At 43.7% G+C, this 23,242-nt stretch overlaps 1 protein-coding gene across 2 annotated transcripts in view; it reads right to left on the reverse strand.

Annotated features, from left to right (window-relative positions):
* ASTN2 (astrotactin 2) overlaps positions 1–23,242 on the reverse strand; it is a 706,126-nt gene that overhangs the window by 282,098 nt on the left and 400,786 nt on the right. For both annotated transcript variants that reach the window (XM_083485710.1, XM_083485711.1), the window contains exon 11: positions 695–845. In XM_083485710.1, coding sequence (XP_083341836.1) covers positions 695–845 — 151 coding nt within the window. The remainder of the gene's footprint in view (positions 1–694; positions 846–23,242) is intronic.

The raw sequence follows: 23,242 nt of genomic DNA on the forward strand, positions 1-23,242 counted from the left end.
ATAAGCACTTTCTTTTGGAAGCTTTAACATTTTATTAATTATACTTGTGCTGTGGGTTAAACCACAGAGCCTAGGACTTGCCGATCAGAAGGTCGGCGGTTCGAATCCCCGCGATGGGGTGAGCTCCCGTTGCTCGGTCCCTGCTCCTGCCAACCTAGCAGTTCGAAAGCACATCAAAGTGCAAGTAGATAAATAGGTACTGCTCCAGCGGGAAGGTAAACGGCATTTCCATGTGCTGCTCTGGTTCGCCAGAAGTGGCTTAGTCATGCTGGCCACATGACACAGAAGCTGTACACCGGCTCCCTCAGCCAATAAAGTGAGATGAGTGCTGCAACCCCAGAGTCGGTCACTTTACCTTTTTATCCATAGCAGTTGTGCTGAGGATGTACATCTCCCCGTTTTTACCAGGTCACTTTTGTACTCCCAGTCGCCAAATTAGAGAATTACGATTCTACTACCAAGCTGAACCTTAAGTGGAACCTTTAACCCAGTGCCCAAATGAGTGTGCAGGATGCTACTGCCTGGCTAATCCCTAAGTTGGACAAGCAACCTTAGAATACAATGCGTGTTCAGGATACCATCATCTAGCTGAACCCTAGGTAGGATCTGAACCCCAGTATTAACCGAATCATTTTCCCCACCCCCTAGCCGCATATGCTGTTTCTCTTTCTGAGGAATTCAGAGGTGTACATACCACACAGCCCGTCGAATCCACTTTGCGGTCTGACACACACTTGAAGTTTCGGGTGCAGCCACCATTGTTGCGCGAGCAGTCTCGAACTGGCCCGAAGGAGGAGAGAAGGTCATTGATGGTTTCGAAATAGGTTGACAGCATTGCTTCTTCCCTTGGAGGAGAAAGGTGCTGTTAAAACTAGCTCAGCGTGCCCACTGGTGAAGCTAAAGGGGATGAAATTAAAGCTACTTATATGAGGAGGGTGGGGGGGGGTTGTTCTTTTTCTGTTCTTTGTATTTCTGCCAGATACAAAGAGCACAAGAGGCTTTTCTTTCAGAGGTGATAAACTATTAAGTTAATCCACAACTACACATGGGGCCTCAATTCCCTGTACACAGAAAAATAGAGTGATTGAGTTTTAGACTAGCAATTCCCTCTCAACATGCTAATCTAGTTTCCATGTGCTGCTTTGGTGCTGTTTTAATTGAATGAAAGAACAGTCCCACTAGTTTAACAAGCACAAATAAACAAACCAGTTTCAGAAATCATCTTGTTGCATACACCCCAATATCTGAGTGGAGAGAGACTCCAGGAGTGCCTCAGCTCACCCAGGGTTCCATTTCCTTGGAATGAAGGTCAGTGGAGACTGTGGTGTCTTTAGCACACATGGTTTTATTTACACATATATCCACCTGAGTATAGGATAGAGGGGCTCACCACATTAATGGCCCAGCAGATCTTGGTTTCCCATTAGGGTTCCAGGGATCTCAAGCTTCCAGCATCAGCCAAAAAAACCCCAAACCTCACATACTGTACACGTACACACACACACACACACACTTGCCCTTTTATTCCCTATCCCAAAATGAAGTGACATTCAACCAGGTGTGGTAAGAAAAGGCCCAGTTATGTGTCTTGGATATGTAAATCATGGTACTTATCTGGCCAGGTAATGCCATTATCAAACTTGTCTGACTGGTTCAGCAACCTCTTCTACTAGATTCTAAACAAATACCCAGGATCACCCAGACTGACCCTCTAATCCTGTAAAACCCTGTATTTATAAGTCTACCTTTAAAGGGGTGTGGGCTTTCAGTTTCTGTCTAAAAGACAGCAAAGAGGGAGCCTATCAAATCTTCACCAGGAAGGTATTCCAGATGGCACCACTAAGATCGCCCTATCTCTCATGCTTGCTCACATAAAGGCACAGAGTCACCAAAAGTATCTTAAAACACAGAAGGGTCCATATGGGAGAAGGAGGCCTTTGAGATAACCAGGTCCATGATGGTCTAGCACTTCAAAGGCTAAGAATAACACTGAGAGGGTGGCAGAGTCTGGTGGCAACACCTGGATAGAGAAAGGGTCACCGTTTTCTTTTTCCTTTTTTAAAAAAGTATTTTCAAAGTTTCAAAAAGAAAAAAAAACCCACAATTTTTAAAGCAGATGTTTACATTAAACCCTGGACTTCCCTCCACCCCTCTCTTGGCTTCCAAAATGTATCTTCCTTTTAACTGCATCTAGTTGCATTTATCCAAATTATTGTACTTCATTTTTATCCTTTGTTATTTTAAATTACAACTGCTATGTCAATCCTGGTAACGTTTTTAGATTTTTACAGTGTTCTTTAATATATTCTACAAGGTTATGCCATTCTCTATGAAATTTATTATCTTCTTGGTCCCTGATCTTCCCAGGCAGCCTTGCCATCTCCGCATAGTCCATCATCTTCATTATCCATTCTCCTTTTGATGGGGCTCTTTCTTCTTTCCATCCCTGGGCAAACAGTATTCTTGCTGCTGCTGTCGTCGCATACATAAACAGTACTTTCCTAAGTAAAGTAGGGTCACCCTTTTCAAGCAAGGTGAAAACTGTCACTGGTGCTGCAGCCACTAAGGCAGAAGGCTTGGTGGACTTGACTGAGCAGCTGGATGTATTAAATATTAACCTCGTCAGAGTATGAGCGAGTGAGAACCGACGAGAGGGAAACCAAGTGTTCATATGAGATGAACAAGCTGGCATTCTCCTTCTTTTGCCACAGTGAAAGAAAACAGAGAAAGGGCTGTTATGTATCAAGCAGGATTCTTCCATTGAACCGTTTGATACGATAGAAGGATTATTATTTAAATATGAAGGTCTGACAAGAGCAGGTGACAATGAAACAGGAGAGGGCTGACTGCCATACCCAGAGGAAGCTGAGAACAAAAGGTTGCTTTGGAGAAAACGGCTGGCAGGTTCTCCAGGCAAAGCCTCTGAGCACATGGGGAAGAGACTGATGTGCATGAAGGAGACAAACCAGGCCTTTTTCTGCCACATTCCATGCCCCAGGGATCTTCTAAAGGGCTGCTTGTTTTGAGCGATTCTACACACACTTCACTTTTTTTCTGGAATACTGTGCCTGCTGCAGAAGCAGTGAACAGGGTGTATAAAAAATTTACTTATTAAAATATATATCCTTTTGTGTGTCACACAGACACAATTGCACAATGAGGGGAATGAATCAATAACTTACCCATCCATCAGAAGACAAACAGGAAAAAGTGGGGGGGGGGAGTCAGCCCACTACTGGAATAAACAGGCAGACAGAGGGCCCCTTCAGTCAACCTATTTAATTCAGTATGCACCCTGATTTGCTTGCACAAAGCTTGCAGGGATGTTAGATTATATTAAGTCTTTACTGAGCATTTGTTCTGATTTGTTTGCAGGGCAGTTAGATGACAATGAGCATTCATCATAACTTACTTGTGGGGCGCTTACACATATTTCTTTTAATCATTTGTTAATCTCACATTTTTCAATGCATTTCACTGTCACTCCCAAAATCTAAAATGAATGAATGAATAAATGTGGATTTGTTGAGCTAGGGAAGTACAGCCCATTCATCCATCTAAAATGTGCAAATCTAAAGTTCCAGTATGGACTGGAACCCTTCTGGGAAAATACTAACAGTCTGGAGGACATGGGACAATGAATACAGAAGCTGGGGAAGGAAATTGGGGTATAGAAAGGAGGTTGGGAGAGTATATATCTGCAGGAATCTGAGGAATCACTGCTCAAACAAGCAAGCAAACAAACAAAAAACACACAAGGGCAGCCTGGCCATATAGCTTTATGACATAAAACTATCTAGCCTTTATGGCTGACATGCATCTGAAACCTGCCTGCAACAGTGTCCCTCCAACAAACTTGAAATCAGGCAGGAGAACGTCTTTGGTTTTGTATGCCTGTCCTGTGGCTTTGAATCAGAGGACATATTCACAGCATACATTTAAAAGCACTCTAATGTCTTTAGTTCCCCAAAATATTCCTGGGAACTGCAGATTGCTAAGGGTGCTTAGAGTTGTTAGAACACACACACACACACACACACACACACACACACACACACTGTAAATCACCCCCCCCCCGGGATTCTTTGGGGGAGGCCATGACTGTTAAAAGTGGCACAATAGTTCTTCAAATGTACGCTGTGGGTGTGACCACTGTCCCCCCTACTGACTTTAGTTGCTATTTATTCCCCCCTTCTTATTCTTTGTTGTTGTTGTTTTTAAAAAGCTGTATTGATTTTGTTGAATATTTTTATCTAACTTGATTGTATGTTATCTTGAGGGTTTGGCATCAGGAAACTCTTAAAAAATCATAGAATAATGGAATTGTATAATTGTACAATTGACAGGGAGCATCTAGTTCAACCCCCTGCAGTGCAGGAATGTCAGTTAAAGCATCAACAAGCATATAAATCCATGTTAAGCAAATAAATGTATACTCCCTTCCCATTATTGCCCCCTAGACTACTGCCACAATCCCACTGCCATTTAAAAGTAAAGGACTCAAGGCTTAAAGGGAGGAGGTTTTAATTTTAATTTTACTTTTCAGAAAACAAATAACATAGTACATTGTTTATTTTAAGCAAAGAAATACATTTGATGACAAATGCATAACTGCAACTATGATTGCGTAGCTCCTGAAAAACATATGTGCCATTCAGGAAGTATAAATTTGTGTGTGTGTGTGTGTGTGTGTGTGTAAAAAGTTCACTGATATGGCATAAATTGAAGAATTATTCAGATCAGATACATACACAAGTTGCCTCTCACAAAGAGTAGAGAGGCATGTAAACATTCAGATAAAATTCTTCAAAACTGATCTTTTTATTAAGGGGCAGGGTGGATGAGAGATATTAAAATCTTAGTCACCTCAGAAAAACAAGTCTTCTAAGCATTCTGGCTCAATTCTGGTTTGGATACCTATACTAATGTAGATGAAGGGTTGTATCCAATACTAATTCTACTCAAGAGTAGGCCCACTGAAATTAATGAACTGAATATGACATAAGTCCATTAATTTCAATGGGTCCAGTCTGAGTAAAACTTAGTTGGATACAGCCCCAGGTGTCCCATGCTCAGATAAGCCAAATTGTTGAGGTACTGAGTAAGGGGAACATGCAGAAAAAATGCTGTTCTCAAAATCCCAGAGCCATCAACTGTATGTCCAAATAGGTAGTTGGAACCCCAGATGAGTGCCCCCATCCATGCTTTCTGCTAACGGCCAACAGAGGCACTCGGGATGACACACTGTAAGCCTTCTGAGCAGGCTATGACACAAAGTGAGGTGACCACCACAGGCAGGAGGATCCATAGGGACAACAGATTCCAACTTAGATCAAGATCTGAGTGATACAGGAATCCAAGGCTCCAAGACAAAATGTAGCCCTATAAGTAAGGGGAGTCCACTTTTTATTGGTACCTACCAATGCAAGAACTGCAAGGCCTCAGATTACACTATGTCAAAGCAACTTGTTTGCCTCCAGTCTGGTATCAGCTTCATGGCTGAGTGGGAGTTTCAAGCTGGCATCTCTTTATTTTTATTTTATTTATTGAATTTATATACCACCCTATACCCGGAGATTATATTAACTAGAACAGGCATAGGCAAACTCCAGCCCTCCAGATGTTTGAGACTACAATTCCCATCATCCCTGACCACTGGTCCTGTTAGCTAGGGTTGATGGGAATTGTAGTCCCACACCTCTGGAGGGCGGGACTTTGCCTATGCCTGAACTAGAAGCATGGAGTGGGAGTCTACTCTTAGTCAGGGATGGGTGAATCCGTCCATTTCAGTTTCTCATCTTTCCAATCTTAAATTTAGTTCTCCACATTTCTACAACAGTTTACATTCTTCTTTTGGAAAAGAAAAGAAAAAGTCCCCATGAAAATCCAGTAGCATTTTAGTGCAAATTATCTTAACATACATACTTGCATGGGATTTTGCCTAATTTACAGATTTTTGCAAAGTAGTTCCTCCTAGTGCATTTTTGTGCATTACTCTTGAATAAGGTAGGTTTGCTTTTAAATGTGAACTGAATCAAATTTCTCCCTCCCTCCTCTTAATACATAGGGATGCATTTACATGTGGTGCTGCCACAAAAGAGAGTAGTGATCCCTTTCCAGGCCCAAGTTTCCATTACTCTCTAAGCCAGGTATCACAAACATGATGTAATGCCTTAGAGGCAGTGATCCTGACTTTAATGACTAAACTTCTCTCCATAACCCTATGATACAAGGAGAGAGGGGTTTGGTGGTGGGAAGGAAGGAGAAGATGGATGAGGAGGACTAGTTAAGGTATGGTATTGCCATAGGAGTCAACAAAGGGAATGTGCAGCAGTTCAAAATGCTTTGAACTGCATCATCTGCTTCTCCAACCTTATCTTAGTCAACAGTAGGAGAAAGAAAACTGACTGGAGAGAAGTGGGAAAGGCAGCTCCAGTTACATAGGCGATAGCAAAGTCTATGAGGAACTCATACAGCAGAAACCAAATGGCTTCAGAATTCATTCCATGAGCCCAAGGCGGGTTTAGGTGGACACATTTTATTAGTATATTGATCCTGTCCCTTTCAGGCAGGATTTTATTTCAAGGTGACTTACAATTCAAATTCAAAGAAAAGTGCAATATATTTGGGTGTGGATATGGGTGGGTGCATGTTGGGGGCATATTTTATGCCCTGACAGTCCAGGAACCAGGTGCTTCCCTCCAAAGGGAGGAGGCAGAGGGATCTGACTATTTTCAAAAGCAGGCCACCCCACTGCTACCTTCATACGTTACCCAGAAATGCAGCATGTTGCTTTTCAAACTAATGGGTGATTTCAAAGCAGTTTGTTTGATAGGGCAAAGTGGGGAGAACTGAAGTTCAAAGTGAGAAGAAGTCGCACAAGGAACAATTTTGGAAGCCTTCAACAAATCAGTTTCCTAACATGTTGGCATCTGTCTATCTTGAGAGACAATAGAGTCTCTCAATGGAGTGTGCCTCTAGAGGTGATGTCAAATTGCTATGTTAGCAGCACTGAAGTTACCTCTTTGGGCAGCAAGCCTGGGCTGTGAGTATGGAGGTCCTGAGCTTCCCAGGTAGCAAGACCCCGCTCTCGGTGTCACCGATGTGGTCCAAAGGAAAGTAGAAGAATACGTTTGGCACCATCTTGGCTGCAAGAGGTGCTGGAAGGAGGTACCTAAGGTGCAATCCAACTATTTTCCAGACATTACTCCAGATCTGTGTAGGATTTACTCCTTGGCCTTTTCTTCTCTTCTCCTAGATGGGGCACCTTCCAGAGTCAAAGACATTTTCTAAGGTTTGGCCACTGTTGCATGCTGACAGTTTCTAGGAGCCACAGGTGAGAGCTGAGTGCAGGGTGTGGACCAAAGGTGTACAAACTACCCCAGAAGAAGCACAATGTGTCCCCCACCAAAGATACTACCCTCCCCTAACACCCCCTACTCCAAACAACTGCATCACAAAATACACAGGAAACACAATACTGGACGTGAAGTCCAATTCAGCGCACCTCAAGGAAGCTACTCATACTGCAGGACATTGTAAGTTGTTTTATACCAAGTTGGACTCTGTGTGTATCTAGCCCTATACTTCCTACTTTGACTAGCAATGTCTATCCAAAGCCGCAAACAGAGAAAGCCTTTTTTTTCCTCCCAGAGATTCCACCCCCACGCAAGCCAAGGACAGGTTTCAGGTGCAACTAAGAATTTCTCTCCATCTGCCAATATTTGCTGGTTTCCTTGGCAACCAAGAATTTGGTGAAAAGTTTAAGACAAAGTATATGACTTTGCATGTACATGACAAACTCCAACAGTACAAGAGCTTTGTAAATTACCGGTATATGTCTGCAAAGGTCTTAAAGGCCTGATGCAATTACTCAGTGTGTTCAATTTCACAGCAGGTGACACCTTTTTTAAAAAAGATCACACATTCAAAGAAAGCCTGCAGTGGGGTGATAAAACTCACAACTCTTGCTTAGGAGTTTGCTAAAGACAATAAACTACTGCTATCAAGTCAGTGAGGTTAACTGATGCAGTGGCTCCAAGAATTGAGGGCAACTAGTAGACAGAGAAATCAGACAAGGACAGGTGAAGCAAGTGTAAGAAGTGTATTCCCTTTCCCCAATATCTGTAGTGGCTCACATGACTAATAATGCTATTGCAAATTTACAAGCCCAGACAATCCGAGAGACCGAATGGTGGGTTGCAAGATTACTTTACAGGGTTGGCACTTCAGCAGCAAACGTCCCTAATGCCACAGCTAGAAACTTCACAGGATGGGCTTATAGGTGAACAGTTGCAAAAGTGGCACAGACCAGAAATAGCCTGATCCACCCATCTTTATTTTAAAGATAGAGAATGTTCTACTCAGAGCAGACCCATTGAAATTAATGAACTTCTTAATTCCATCAGTTTCAATGGTTCTGCTCTGAGTAGGACTATCACTGAACGCAACACATTGTAGATTTCGTTACTGCTGAAAGACTTGGAAACAATATATAGTTTGTTGAGTGCTGTTGTGTTTAGAATTCTTTAAAAAGCTAATCATTACTCTCCCCCCCCCCAAAAAAAAAACCAGCTGCAAAGAAGACAAATACATTTAAACTGCAATGCAGAAAAGCTCTAAGTGCCACTTCAAAGCAACAGGAAATCCAATATATATCCCGCATGGCATATTTAGACTGAGAATCTGAGTATTTTTAGCAGCTTATCTATTTAGAATACATGGGGGGTAGGGAGAAACCTAACTCTTAATATGCATGCATGCATATATATATATATATATATATATATATATATATATATATATATGCAGGTTTTGGTGTCCTCGGGTGTCTTCCCGTGTAAAAGTTGGGGTGTCTAGGCGACGTTTCGACGAGGTCTCACTCGTCATCTTCAGGCTGGTGCTTTCGGCTTCTTGTTACTGGAACAGAGCAGGATCTCAGTGTTTGAGTTCCTATAAATACTGTTGAGGGGGTGTGGTGTATAGCCTCCAATGTTCTGGGCAGAGAGGAAGTTCCCAGGCTAGTGTGCCTTTTCTTCTTTTGTTCCTTAATTACTTGAGGGATATCTTGAGTGATTTCTTGGGTGATATTCTGAGTACCACTTAGGTGGGTCATTAGGTGTGGATTAGTTGCTAAAGCCTTCGTGTCTTGACATCTTGAGCTTTGTGAAGAGTTTTTCTGAGAAGATGGCTGTACTGCACTTAGTTGTGCTCTGGCTTGGCTTCGTGTATAGGGGCGAGCTGTGGTTTTGTGTCCTGTGCCAGCCAGATCTGTGTAGGGATTGCAGGGGGGTGCAGCATCCGGAGGTGCCACCATGGTTTGGCTACTGGATGGTGTCTGTAATTTATCTGTGGAGAGGGTCTGGGTTTGGGTCTGGTGTGGTTGATTGGTGATGGCGTTCTGTGTGCCTCTGGATCTGGTGTCGGTTTTTGTGGGGAGGGCTAATTTCCAGATGTCTGGCAGGCGGGATGTGTCGTCACGCTTGTTCATGTTGTGAGGGTGTTTCTCTATCTCGATGGCTTCCATGATTATTCTCTTGTGGTGATGTTCCATGTTAAAGAGCAATTTGGAATCTGCAAAATTAATTTCGTGTCCTGTTTCTTTCATGTGTTGGAAAAGAGAGGAAGTTTTTTCTTCTTTTTTGACGGCATTCTTGTGTTCTGCGATACGTGCATTTATTCGTCTGTTTGTTTGTCCAATGTACGTGGCTGGGCAGACTTTGCAGGGTATTTCATAGACCCCTTGGTTTTCCAACTGGATTTTATCCTTGGGGTTTCTGAGGATATTGGCTATTTTTTGGTTGGTGCAAAAGGCTGTTTTGATATTGTGTTTATGGAGGATTTTGCTAATTTTATCTGTAGTGCCCTTGATATAAGGAAGGAGGGCCATGCCATTGTTTTCTTCTGTGTCTTGGTTTTTGGGGGGTGTTTCTTTTTGGATTAGCTTCGTAACCCTGTTTTGCTGGTATCCATTGGCGATTAACACATTTGAGAGATTCTGTAACTCAGTTGTCAAGTGGTCTTTGTCAGCCAGGCGTTTGGTTCTGGAGATGAGAGTCTTGGCTACGGAGTTTATTTGTGCAGGGTGGTGGTGTGATTGTGCATGTAAGTAGCGGTTGGTGTGTGTTTTTTTCCGGTAGATAGTGTGTCCTAGGGAGCCATCAGGTTTTTTGTAGATTAGGACGTCAAGGAAGGGAAGTTGGTTGTTGGCTTCTATTTCCATAGTGAATTGTATTTTGGGGTGTAGGCTGTTGAGATGTGTGAGGAAGCTATCTAGTTTTTCCTTCCCGTGTGGCCAAATTACAAAGGTGTCGTCAACATATCTGAGCCACAGTTTGGGTTTGTGTTCTGACTTGTCTAAAGCATTGGTTTCAAAGTGTTCCATGTACAGGTTTGCGATGACCGGTGAGAGGGGTGATCCCATAGGTGCTCCTTCTATCTGTTTGTATCTTTGTCCATTGTGGATGAAGTACGTGTTGGTTAGGCAGTGGTTGGTCAGGTCCAGGATGTATTCGGGGGGATTGTATTTGTTTTGAATGGCTGTCAAGGCTTCATTAATGGGCACTTGTGTGAAGAGAGATACAACATCGAAGCTCACAAGTAGGTCATTGGGATGTAGGTTTTGCTTCTTTATTATTTCTATGAACTGGAAGGAGTTTGTAACGTGTGAAGAGATGGATTCTGCATAGGGCTGAAGTTGCTTAGCGAGAAATTTAGCGAGATTTTGTAGAGGAGAGCCTATGGAGCTGACTATTGGTCTGAGTGGTGTTCCTTCTTTGTGTATCTTGGGGAGGCCGTAGAGTTTGGGGCATCTGGATGATTTTTCTCTGGGGATGATTCTTAGCTGGATTTCTTCACTGATAGGAGAGGCTTTTATTTTGGATTTGGTGGTTTTTTCCAGATAGGTGGTGGGATCTGTTTTTATAGGTTGGTAGGTGGGGTCTTGGAGTAGATTTGATAGTTTTGCTTGGTAGTCCGATGTGTTCATCACAACAGTGGCATTACCTTTGTCTGCTGGGAGAATGATTATGTTGTTGTCTTTCCTCAGGTTGGTGAGTGCTTTCTGTTCTTCTTTGTGTAAATTGCTTCTGGGTGGTTTGCTGGAGCAGAGGATGTTGGTGACTTCAAGTCTGATTTTATTGGCTTCATCTGGGTTGATTTTGGTTAGGCTAGCTTCGACTCCGCATATGATGTTTTCCGTGGGGATGCGTCTCGGGGCGACTGCAAAGTTGAAACCTTTGGAGAGTACTTTGGTTTCAGTTGAGGTGAGGATCCTGTCTGATATGTTATGTACTGTTTGTTTCATGGGTTGTTGTGGAGGGTGGCTGGGCTTCTGGCGTTTCTCTAGTTTGTGGAGTTTGTTGGTGTGTGTGTCTGTCTTGTGTGAGGTCTCAGTTTCAGCTCTGATCACCAATCAACCACACCAGACCCAAACCCAGACCCTCTCCACAGATAAATTACAGACACCATCCAGTAGCCAAACCATGGTGGCACCTCCGGATGCTGCACCCCCCTGCAATCCCTACACAGATCTGGCTGGCACAGGACACAAAACCACAGCTCGCCCCTATACACGAAGCCAAGCCAGAGCACAACTAAGTGCAGTACAGCCATCTTCTCAGAAAAACTCTTCACAAAGCTCAAGATGTCAAGACACGAAGGCTTTAGCAACTAATCCACACCTAATGACCCACCTAAGTGGTACTCAGAATATCACCCAAGAAATCACTCAAGATATCCCTCAAGTAATTAAGGAACAAAAGAAGAAAAGGCACACTAGCCTGGGAACTTCCTCTCTGCCCAGAACATTGGAGGCTATACACCACACCCCCTCAACAGTATTTATAGGAACTCAAACACTGAGACCCTGCTCTGTTCCAGTAACAAGAAGCCGAAAGCACCAGCCTGAAGATGACGAGTGAGACCTCGTCGAAACGTCGCCTAGACACCCCAACTTTTACACGGGAAGACACCCGAGGACACCAAAACCTGCATTCCTGTACCCGTGAAAATCTACGAAAGCAAATATATATATATATATATATATATATATATATATATATATATATATATATGAGAGAAACAACAAAAAATAACTGTGGACACATTTCAAATATGATGTGTGCTTAATGCATTTTTGAATCAGCCTTAACTGTTAAGAAATATATACAGTGGTATCTCGGGTTACATATGCTTCAGGTTACATCATACACTTCAGGTTACAGACTCTGCTGACCCAAAAATAATACCTCAGGTTAAGAACTTTGCTTCAGGATGAGAACAGAAATTGTACTCCGGCAGCGCGGCAGCAGCAGGAAGCCCCATTAGCTAAAGTGGTACTTCAGGTTAAGAAAAGTTTCAGGTTAAGTACAGACCTCCAGAACGAACTACCGTAAGTACTTAACCCGAGGTACCACTGTGGTCTCTCTTGAATGCTTGTGGGAGAATAAGAAATTTGTTGCGTTCAATATAAGAGTGTGATACATTTTATTAAGGGTATTATTTGTCATCCTTTCAGTTCTGGCACTTCACAATTATTGCTCTGCACTATACACTAAGAACCTCCTCTTTTCCTTCAAACCAAGTCCAACCAAACTGTCTCTGGCCTGAAGTGCTGATAGCCCTCCAGGATAGCAGATGGGAGCGCAGAAGGGTAATAATTTAAATGCATACCCTTGTTTGCACTTCTCTGTATTCATTGCATCCACATAAATCTGTATCCCATATCCATCCAAGCCTCAACCATTCAGCATAGCAACAGCAAGTGGGGGCAGAGAAAATGCCATAAGCTATGGTTTTTTCCATTCTGACCAGAGTTAGCACAAACCCTGTTGATTCCGATTTGCCAAATTAAGAAACCATCTAAAATGATAGTGAAGCTTCTTTAACCGTGGACCAGTGTGGCTATCTGAGCTGGGTTAGTTTCCATGCTTCTCTCTCACCACAGTCCTATCCAACTTCTGAGAACCCTGAAAGGGTTCAATGTGTTAAAAACCAAGCTTTCCACTGAAATTTCTACATTTAAACACAACAAATGTGAACCCTGGTTATGTTTTCATACCCAGACATTTGCAGATACATGTTTCACTTGGTACCCAAACACATTTGTGCATTTATTAATAAAATTTATATTATTAATTGCAGCAAAATATGGGTCCATTCAACATCTAATTGGTAGCAGCAATATTTAGTAATAGATAGTAATGTCTAGTAATTGAACACTAATTAACTCATTTACCAAGCTATGCATTTGTGCTGTTAGCTCTCCCTCTCGCTCTCTTTTTGTAAGTTCCTCTGTGAACTCAGCAAGCTCATTTGCAATTTGGGGATGATGCATAGTTAAGAATCCTAACTGGAACATTATTAAGCCATTTCTCTGAGCCTATTAATATTGTTTTATTATTGCAATTATACTTGCTAAGCTGATCACCTCTCTCTAGTACCATGTACATTTTAACTTCAGTACACATGTCTAATCCAATAGTAAACATACCGTATGCTTTATTTATTCCACTTACAGAGGGCTGGTCCCCAGACAATGGGGCAGACATCTGTTCTCCTCCCCTAATTGATCTATTATTAATAATAATATTATTTATTAGTTTTACATACCATCTTTGGTCAAAAGATCTCAGGGCAGTTCACAAGATAAAAGCATGAATAGTTAAAACACAAATAACAAAACAATACCTGCCCCCCCCACTCCCTAAGTAACTATCATGAGTTACTAGGTCTACCACTCTTTGTAAACATACACTCACTTCCTATTCAGGACCTGGAGGAGCCTGGCTCAGAATACCCACCCCAGTCTCTCTGATGTGAACCACAAGGCCTTCGAAATTAACCATTGCGTGTCGAGGTCCCCAGGTCCACCCCAATAACTCACACATCACACAGAAGTTTTTGTTTAAGATTTTTGGCATAATTTTGGCCACAACTTTATTGAAATACAAATTTGTGAGTGGTTGCGTAGGCATTGGTTGCGACTATCTGCCCCCACCATGGGGGACAGTCTGACATTCCGCACGATGCGAAAGTCAGAATGGGGGAATACACTTGGGGGTTACGCGGAGCAGGGAACCTGCCCTCACCCCAAATGCAACCAGGAGCTCATCGCTATGGCCCGAGCCCCCTTGACAGAGTGGACAAGCAATAGTTAGCCCCCAATTCCTTTAACAGAATCCCTTGCAGCAGCAGCATTAGAGGGGCAGGCACAGCCAATCCATGCCCCTCAACCAACCAAACCATAAACCAATGCCTAACCGCAGCCTTACAAGTTGTGACGATTTGCTACGCAGTAGGCAAAAACCAAATGGCCCCAGCCAATCAGCCAGATGGACAAAATTCCTACCAGGCCCCCGCTCCAAAGCAGACGACCCCATGACAGGCATAGCAAGGTCAAAGCGAACAACCCTATTCTAGGGAGGGAGGGACGGGCAATCTGATGCACGGGCGAAAAGAGGAAGCTCTAGCCTCGTGCAAGGAGTTTTACTATTTCTGGCTGTCAATCAAAAAATGGCAACATTAACTTCTTCCCAACAACAAGGGAAGCCCCAATCGTATCAGTGGCCAACAATCAATTAGCCCGCCCCCCAACTTTGGAGTGTCCTGGCAGCCCCCACCGCAACACGTGCTCTCCATGAAGGAGAACACGCTTTGTCGCTTTGCGTCTCATACAGTACCATGCATGATGCCGGCACAAACAAATTTGTAAGACATACAGCAATAACAAATATGGCAATTGTTCTTTGCCCAGCACAATTTGTTCAACTGCTTTTGTGTCATGGGACAATAAAATACATGACATTCTGTCTCCTGCTTGCTTGCTTTACTGAAGTCAGCAACAGCAGCAAGTTATTGGCACAGCAGTGGAATTGTTGCTTGGTGCCTTTCAGAGGAAAGAGGAATAAAACTTTTAAAAAAACAAAAACACCCAGATAAAATGGTTAGGAGAAGAGATACCTGACAGGTGCTCAGAACTAAAACCCTTGCAGGATGGGTTTCAGGAAGATGTAGCACCTGGCAGCACAGGCAGAAAACCAATAGCCCATTACACTGAGGGGAAGGCAATAAAGCAGGTCTGGATAAGGCAGAAGAGGGAGAGTGGCAGATAGCACAGCTGGCAGAGCACACAGCAGGCAAATAAGTGCAGATGTGTGCTTTGACTGATTCCTTGCCCAGTCAGTCAGTCAGCCAGTCTCTCTCTCTCTCTCTCTCTCTCTCTCACACACACACACACACAGAGAGAGAGAGAGAGAGAGAGAGAGAGAGAGAGAGAGAGAGCGAGCGCAGTTGGCCACAGATATACTGCAATAACAGGAATATGACCGGCTCTTCTTGATCACCTGAGCTCTCCCATTCAAGTTCTTAATTATCAAAGCAAAGCTACAAAGACTGTGTGTTATGGCCAATTACTGCTATCCTGAGTGATCACTTTGCTTTTCTTTATGCATTTGAGCTTTGCATGGAAATGCTGAAGACTGTGGCTTGGTTCACATAACACACTGAGCCAAACCCTGACTCTTTGAATTCACAGGCTCCATTCTGTTCTTGCAAACCAGCTCTGTTTAACCATTGTATTTGATGGCCTTTGGGATCTGCTGCCTACACTCCCCTTTGACTGTGTTAGTGTGAGAAAACAATCTGTGTACCAAAGAAAGCAGTTCATTCGTCTAAAGAAGTGGGCTGCAATCCACCAAAGATTCTGTCACACTAAATCTGCCACACTTTTCAGCACCACAATATATAGCAGCAGTGCTGACTTAGTTCTCAGACTGTGCTGAATGCATGCATGCCACACCATCATGAGGTTGTGTCATGGTGCATGCTCACATTCCAGCACCGTGGTGGTGTTGGGCTGGGGCCTCCATGTCTGCCACAGGTCTTCTGTTGGGGCTCACTGTGGCCAGGACACACCTCAGAAGCACATCTGTGAGATCGTGTGTGGAGACAGTTTGACCCTCCAAATGTTGCTGAAGTACAATCCACATAATCCCAGGCCATCCTCACTAAGACTAACAGGAGTACAGGAACATCTGGTGGGCCAGAGGTGTGGCAGATCTTTGAAATGTCATTTGGCCGAGATGGAAAAAACAACTCCTCTGCCTTGTTTTCATTCCTTTTATCCAGCTTCAGGGCTCAGATGAGTTTCTCGCTTTGCCTCTCCCTCTCTCTCAGGTTGCATGAAGTGTTTCAGACCGGTAATCATCTTGTGAAGGGGTCCGCAGGTTGCTGACCACCCCGCTCAGATTTACGGAGAGCAAAAAAGGAGCAGGCATCTTCAGGCCTCAAGCCGCAATAACAAAATAAACCGCCCAGTTCTACCTTCTGGGTACATAAAACCCAATCCGGGTCATTTGTTTAGAGATCAAGCTTTTGGTAGCAGGCACCGCTGCGTCCGTCAGGGCAAGATGGACGACATTTTATTGAAACCTGGTTCTCAAAACTGGATGTCTTGAAAACTCTATCTTGTTTTGGATGCCCCCCACCCAGCCTGCCCCGTTCAGTTTCCCTGGGGCAAAACTTGAGGGTGAAGTTTTAATACCTAGGTCTTTGGAGCTGTGATTCTTTCTCTCTCTCGTTCTTTTTTAAACAGTAGTGCAATAATTTAGAAGTGTGTATATTTGGGGGAGAGGGACGCGGGTGGTGCTGTGGGTTAAACCACAGAGCCTAGGGCTTGCTGATCAGAAGGTTGGCGGTTCGAATCCCTGTGACAGGGTGAACTCCTGTTGCTCGGTCCCTGCTCCTGCCAGCCTAGCAGTTCGAAAGCACCTCAAAGTGCAAGTAGATAAATAGGTACCGCTCCGGCGGAAAGGTAAACGGCATTTCCGTGTGTTGCTCTGGTTCGCCAGAAGCGGCTTAGTCATGCTGGCCACATGACCCGGAAGCTGTACGCCAGCTCCCTCGGCCAGTAAAGCGAGATGAGCGCCGCAACCCCAGAGTCGGCCATGACTGGACCTAATGGTCAGGGATCCCTTTACCTTTATATTTGGGGGAGGGAGAAAAATCTGATGAAAGAGGATTGTTTCGTAACGAGCGTCCCATCGTCCCCAGAACAGTGGATATGTTTTAAATAGCACGGTTTTAAATGGCTGCTATAATATATGATCTGGGTTGGTTTTTATTATTTGTAATTTTTGATTTCCCTCCAGATTTATTTTCCTTTAATAAAGAACAAACAAAAAAACCCACACCCCAAAAAAAGAGGGGGGGGAGAAGCACATCTGTGGCTGTAGTGGGCCCCAACAGATGCCCCGTGGTGGACATGGGAGGCCCCAGCCCAGTTGGAGCGCAAGAGTTAACGCAGCCCGGGGGGTGGGGAGGGAGGCTTGGCACCCTCAGCAAAAAAAATAATAAATAACATGTGGGTGCCTGGGCTCTCAAGGCCCGCTGGCGCCAATGCCAGACTACTGAATTCTGCTCTCCAGCAGCTACCTTAGCATGCTGTCTCTCCCTCTCTGTTTCTTTATCAACCTCGGTGAAGTCACTGGCTCTGCTTCAAGATGACAAGGTAATTGTGAAGGATATTCAGTTTGAACTGCAATTCACAAAGGTAGGCACAGGTGAGTGGGTACAGAGGAGGCATCACCATGCTCACCTGATTAGATCTGTCAAAACACATCAGACAGAACTTGTGCCTCAGAAGTCACTCTCCACTGGTGTGTTAGCAACAGGCAACTTGGCAAGAGGAACAGACAGCGTAAAGTTCTGTCCTGTTGGTGTTTCAAAACCTCTCTCCTAGTGCCCTTTTCCAGTACTTTTATGGCTTATTCTAAGTCACTACAGGCCAGTAATAACACACAAGGGATGGTCCCTCCCTCCCACCTACAAGCTGGGGAATGTTGAAAGGCCCTCTTGGAATACATGAGCCCTTTTCAAAAGGTACTAGAGAAATAAAATGTGCAACCCATTGTCAGCACTGAGAAGACAACAGCGGGAAGCAGCTTGGTACAAAAAAGGGGCATTTGTTGCAACACACACAAGCATATTACATTTTGCCCATTTTACAGAGGCATGCAAAGGAATACAAAAGAAGACCAGGAACGGCGCTGTGGAACGAGACCTAAATGTGCTATATGGTGAATACAGGGAAACTTCAGAGGAAAACCTACACAGGTATATAAAAGGCAGGGAAAATGTTCATCGACCCAGCTGAAAGACAGCTCCTGCTAGCACAATGGGATTCAGCTTGAAACACAGCTTGTTCTGAGTGTGGTTGCTGCTGCTGCAATTTAGGGAGAAAATGAAGTGTTTGTGTTTTAAAATAAAGACCCTATTAAAGGGAATAAAGCTCCAGTCTCACATTCAGTCACACCATAAGACGATTCCTAGAATTAATCAGACTGCTTAGTCCTTATAATGGTCCTCCAGGCAGGGTGGTAGGAATGAAGCAGGGGGGTGTTTAAGAGGACTGGGGAGAAATGGTACTCACTACTTGTAGTCATAGAAAAGTATATTAGAACAATAGAATTGTAAAGTTAGAAGGGATCTAGTCCAGCCCCCTGCAAGTGCAGGAATCTCAACTAAAGCATCCATGACAGATGACCACCCAACCTCTGCTTAAAAACCTCCAAGGAAGTCCACAACCTCCCAAAGGAGACTACCATATTTTTCCATGTATAAGACACCCCCGTGTATAAGACGACTCCTATTTTTTTAAACCCGAAATTAAGAAATTAAGCTTTTTGGGGGTGGGGGAGGTCACTTCTGCCAATCGCTCACCCGCCTGCCTGCCACTGCCGATCGCACAACCTCACTGCAGCTGCTAATTATCTGCCCGCTCACCCCCACCAACAGCCCACCCGCCCACTTGCCGCACCCAATTGCCTACCCACCTCACCACAGCTGCCAATCGCCTGTCCAATTGCCGCAGCTACAGCCAATTGCAGCCACCAATCACCTGCCCAATCGCCAATGCCAATCTCCTGCTTGCTGGTGCCATTAATCGCACGCCCCCCCCCCCCCGCATTCACTATCCGTGTATTAAGGCAACACCCAATTTTTGCCTAATGTTTGTGTGTGCAAAAAGCATTGTCTTATACACGGAAAAATACAGTATTTCATTGTCAAACAGATCTTACTGTCAGAAAGTTCTTCCTCATGTTTAGTCGTATAATCATAGAATTGTAGAGTTGCAGGAATCTCAGCTAAAGCATCCATGACAGATAGTCAAAATCTCCTTTCTTATCATTTGAATCCATTGGTTCGAGTCCTACCCTCCAGAGCAGGAGAAAACAAATTTGCTCCATCCTCCATGTGAAAGCCCTTAGTCTAGGTATTTGAAGATGTGATACTATTCATTCTACCACTCGGCATTCTTCTTATTTATCCAGCTCTGCTAACCCTAAAGTACCACGAATCCCTTCACACTTTACAGCAGTTTACAGCAGTCTTCTCTATTCACGGGTCTCTGGGTGTTGTTGGCCTACACTTCCCATCATCCTTGGCCACTGGCCATGCCGGCTGGAGCTAAAGCGTATTGCAGTCCAATAACATCTGGAGACAATGTAGACCTAAGGCCACTCAGAAAATTCTGTGGCTGGCCATGATGCTCATAGGGGGGAAATACATCTAGGGTTGTATCCAAGACTAATCCTACTCAGGGTAGAACTATAAAAATTGACAGACATTATTAATTTCAGTCCATTAATTTCAATTGGTCTATCCTGAGTAGAATTTAGCTGGATACAACCCCATGGTAGATAAGAAATAGATACCAAATGAACCCAAAGTGTTTCTGGGAAGGATGGGGTGCTATAGGCCAACTTGATCTCAAACTTCCAACAGCCTTAACCAGCAGGGCCAATGGCCAGGGATTATGGGAGTTGTGGTCCAACAACAGAAAGCATCAGGTTAGGAAAGGATGTTTTTTAGACCAAGCTGGGTGTGCTGCAGCCAGAGGTAATGCTCACATGTATAAAATGAGGAAGGTTCTCCTAGCAACAGCTAAAATCTGCATTGCTAAATACTGAAATCCTTCAACCAAAAGACACAGGCTAATGGGAATTGTTGAACCACAACTCTCATCAGTCCCAGCCAGCATGACTAATGTCAGGTAAGATGGGAATTTGGGGGGCAATAATATCTGGAGGGCATCATGTAGACTCCCGGGTCTAGATCATAATTGTCACTGGGATGAGTATGCATTTCACTATTAACACTGGAAGCAGCAAAGTCCAGGAGGCAATGAGCAGAATTATGAATGTATGCAGATGTCTTAGTATAATATTGAATATAGCCAGCTCTATCTTATGACTGGCAGCAGCTCCCTAGAGGGTCAGGCAGCTAGTTCTAACTATGCAACTAGGGATTAGATATGTGACCTTTGAAAAACTCAGTACATGCTTTATCACTCACTTATAGATCCTCCCACATAAATGAACATATGGTGCCACCTTTCAAAGAGTTACACTATTGATCCTTCTAGTCTATTTTGACTGACAGCAGCTCTCAAAGATCTCAGAAAGAGGTCTTTCTCAGCCACGGGAGTGGAGACCCTCAAACTGGAAACACCAGAGGTTTAGCCTAGGATCTTCCACATGCAATGCATGGGCTCTCTTGGCCACTGCAAATTCTGCAGTATCATTTCAACTAACCAGCTGCATTATTCCATTTAAACTGAAGATTAGACTAACAGATTGCTTATGCAAATGCACTCAACTAGAAAAAGAGGTTGCAACTGAAGCAGTTCTTTTTAAGAATATGAGAATGGACATGAGTAAATGTCTTTGCCCATATTCTTGTGTGGAAGGAAATGTCTTTCTATATGAATAAACCCTGTGATGCATATCCACACCATAGATTTAAAGAAGAAGTATTTAGTAGTTTGTTAAGGGTGCTGGGAATTGTAGCTCTGTGAGGAGGAACTACAGTCCCCAGGAATCTTTGCGGGAAGTAATGTGCTTTAATTGTGTATTGGATGAGATTTAACTGTATGGTGTAGCACTGCCCTGACAATCTCATGGGCTTCTCAGGTCATAATGTTACGTGAGTCTTAGCAATTAACAGTGCCAATGGGCAGGACTGATGGGAGTTGGAGTCCAATCCATATGGAGGGCACGACATTGGCTACCCCTGGTCTAACTGAAACCATGAAACAAAAACGAGGAACCTGCAACCCTGCAGGTGTTGCTGGACTACAACTCCCATCATGCCCCCACTGGCCATAATGGCTGGCACTGATGGGATTTGGAAGTCCAGTAACATGTAGAGGACCACAGGTTTCCCATATGATCTGCTTTATAGGTACACATGCAGCATTTGGTTGTAGTGCTTAAAGCACCAACAGCACTGGAAAAACTTCACAAAACACACAACAGAGGCCACGGTAAAGGACAGATAAAATAATGGGTGTGCAAGCTGCAGCCACTGCAAAACTTTGAACAATACACTTCAATAACACAGTTTATCTACTACTTGTAAAGAAGGTTTGATCGACAGGTTCCTAAGTCACGGGGGTGGGCATTCTGCTTCATATTTGTTTTTTTGTTTTGTTTTTTAAAAGGTATTTGAAGATGTGGAGGCAAAGTGCTAGATGGAGCCCCATGACTATTATAATAAATCGGGCTTCCACTTGTTCCTATTAAGAGCGCATGGGAGCATGGTGACTCTGAATAGTTCCTGGCACCTTTATTATTACCTTTATTCATAGGATTTCAATTGCGGATTAGAAGGCAGGAGTCTTGAAAAGCATCAAGAGCCAAACAACAAAACACTCAAGCAAGGAACTGAATCTGCACGTCAGCACCACCTAGCTTGCTTCTTCCCCCCTTCCTCCTCTCCAGTTCTCTACATATCCCCCGCCCCCCAAGTGAGGGAGGCGCTTGTAGAAAAGGAGAGGGCAGGAGGCTTCTAAATGAAAATGCCAACAGAACACAATTTCCCCTCTCCCTTCTGCTTTCCTGAGTTCCGTATGTCTTATTTCTGGCTCTTCATTCACAGGGCTGCCTCCAGCAGAATAATGCCAAGGGGGCAACTATAATTAGTATTCAAGGCACAGCACCCCACATTTAAGGAGGCAACAATGACTCATCCTAGACTTGACAGCCATATGTGTTTGAACATGCTCCTGCCTTGTTGACATATCAAGTGGGGAGCAGGAATCTAACAGTACTGTCAAATCGTCATGTTTCTGCCAAATTGCGTCCAGTACCCCAAAAACATCTCCCTCAGCTAGGTTTAAGACTTGAAGGTGTGGAGGAAACAAAATGCAGGTCAGATGTGGGAGTTAACTCCCCCTCATCTCTAACCCCTCCTTTTAATATTATAACCAATTGTTGTCTATACAGGTGAGAGCCTCCTGCAGATACCATCTTATCAGGAAGCCCATTCTACAGAAATGCAGGAACCAGGCCTTTAGTGTTCTGGCACCTACCTTATGGAATTCCCTTCCATTAAATAATAAGCAAGCACAAACTCTGAGAGTGCAGAGAGCAGAAATGCCATGGTGGACCGGTAGTAGCAAAACCAGATGCCGAAATCTGCCCCAGCTGCAATAAAACATGTCTTCCCCCAGGACTGGTCTCTATAGCTACAGCTCTTCAACAGTTTGACTTTACCCCTGAAGGAACACTCTTCCGTTGTCTCCTGAGGCAGATGGATGGAAGCAACAGCTCTGTTGTCTTTTCAGTGCCAACTGAAGACCTTCAGACTTTAGTGAAAGTGCGCCTCAGGATAAGAATGGTTTCAGCTTAAGAATGGACCTCCGGAATAAATTAAGTTCGTAACCAGAGGTACCACTGTAATCTAAGTACTTCTGTTGCTCATAGCTCAAATCCTGCTCGCAAGTTCATCATACTATAATATTTCTTCACATAGTCCAAAAAAGGCATCCATTCTTCCATAAAATACTCATCATTAGATTCTCTTAATTTTGCTCTTAATTTTGCCAGTTCTGCATAGTCCATTATCTTACTTATCGATTCTTCTTCAGTTGGGACTTCTGCTTCCTTTCATTTCTGCACATATAGAATCCTAGCTGCTGATGTTACATACATAAACAACTTTAACATTTTGAGGGGGTTTAATATATAGGGGATTTCTGCCCCTATAATATCATTTTAAAGGTATTTTTTATCTCATCATGTATCATTTCCCTCGCTTTATTGCAAGTCCACTGTTATAGAAAAAAGGGGGGGCTTTTGCTGCCCAACTCCCCAAGTGACTGAGCCTTTTTGCATTACCTCAGTTTTTCTTAATAGACTGTCATTCAGTCTCCATCTATATAAAGACTTTTGTCCACCTG

The sequence above is a fragment of the Podarcis liolepis genome, assembly GCF_965112155.1.
Source record: "Podarcis liolepis genome assembly, chromosome: Z".
In the NCBI taxonomy this organism is placed as follows: Eukaryota; Metazoa; Chordata; class Lepidosauria; order Squamata; family Lacertidae; genus Podarcis; species Podarcis liolepis.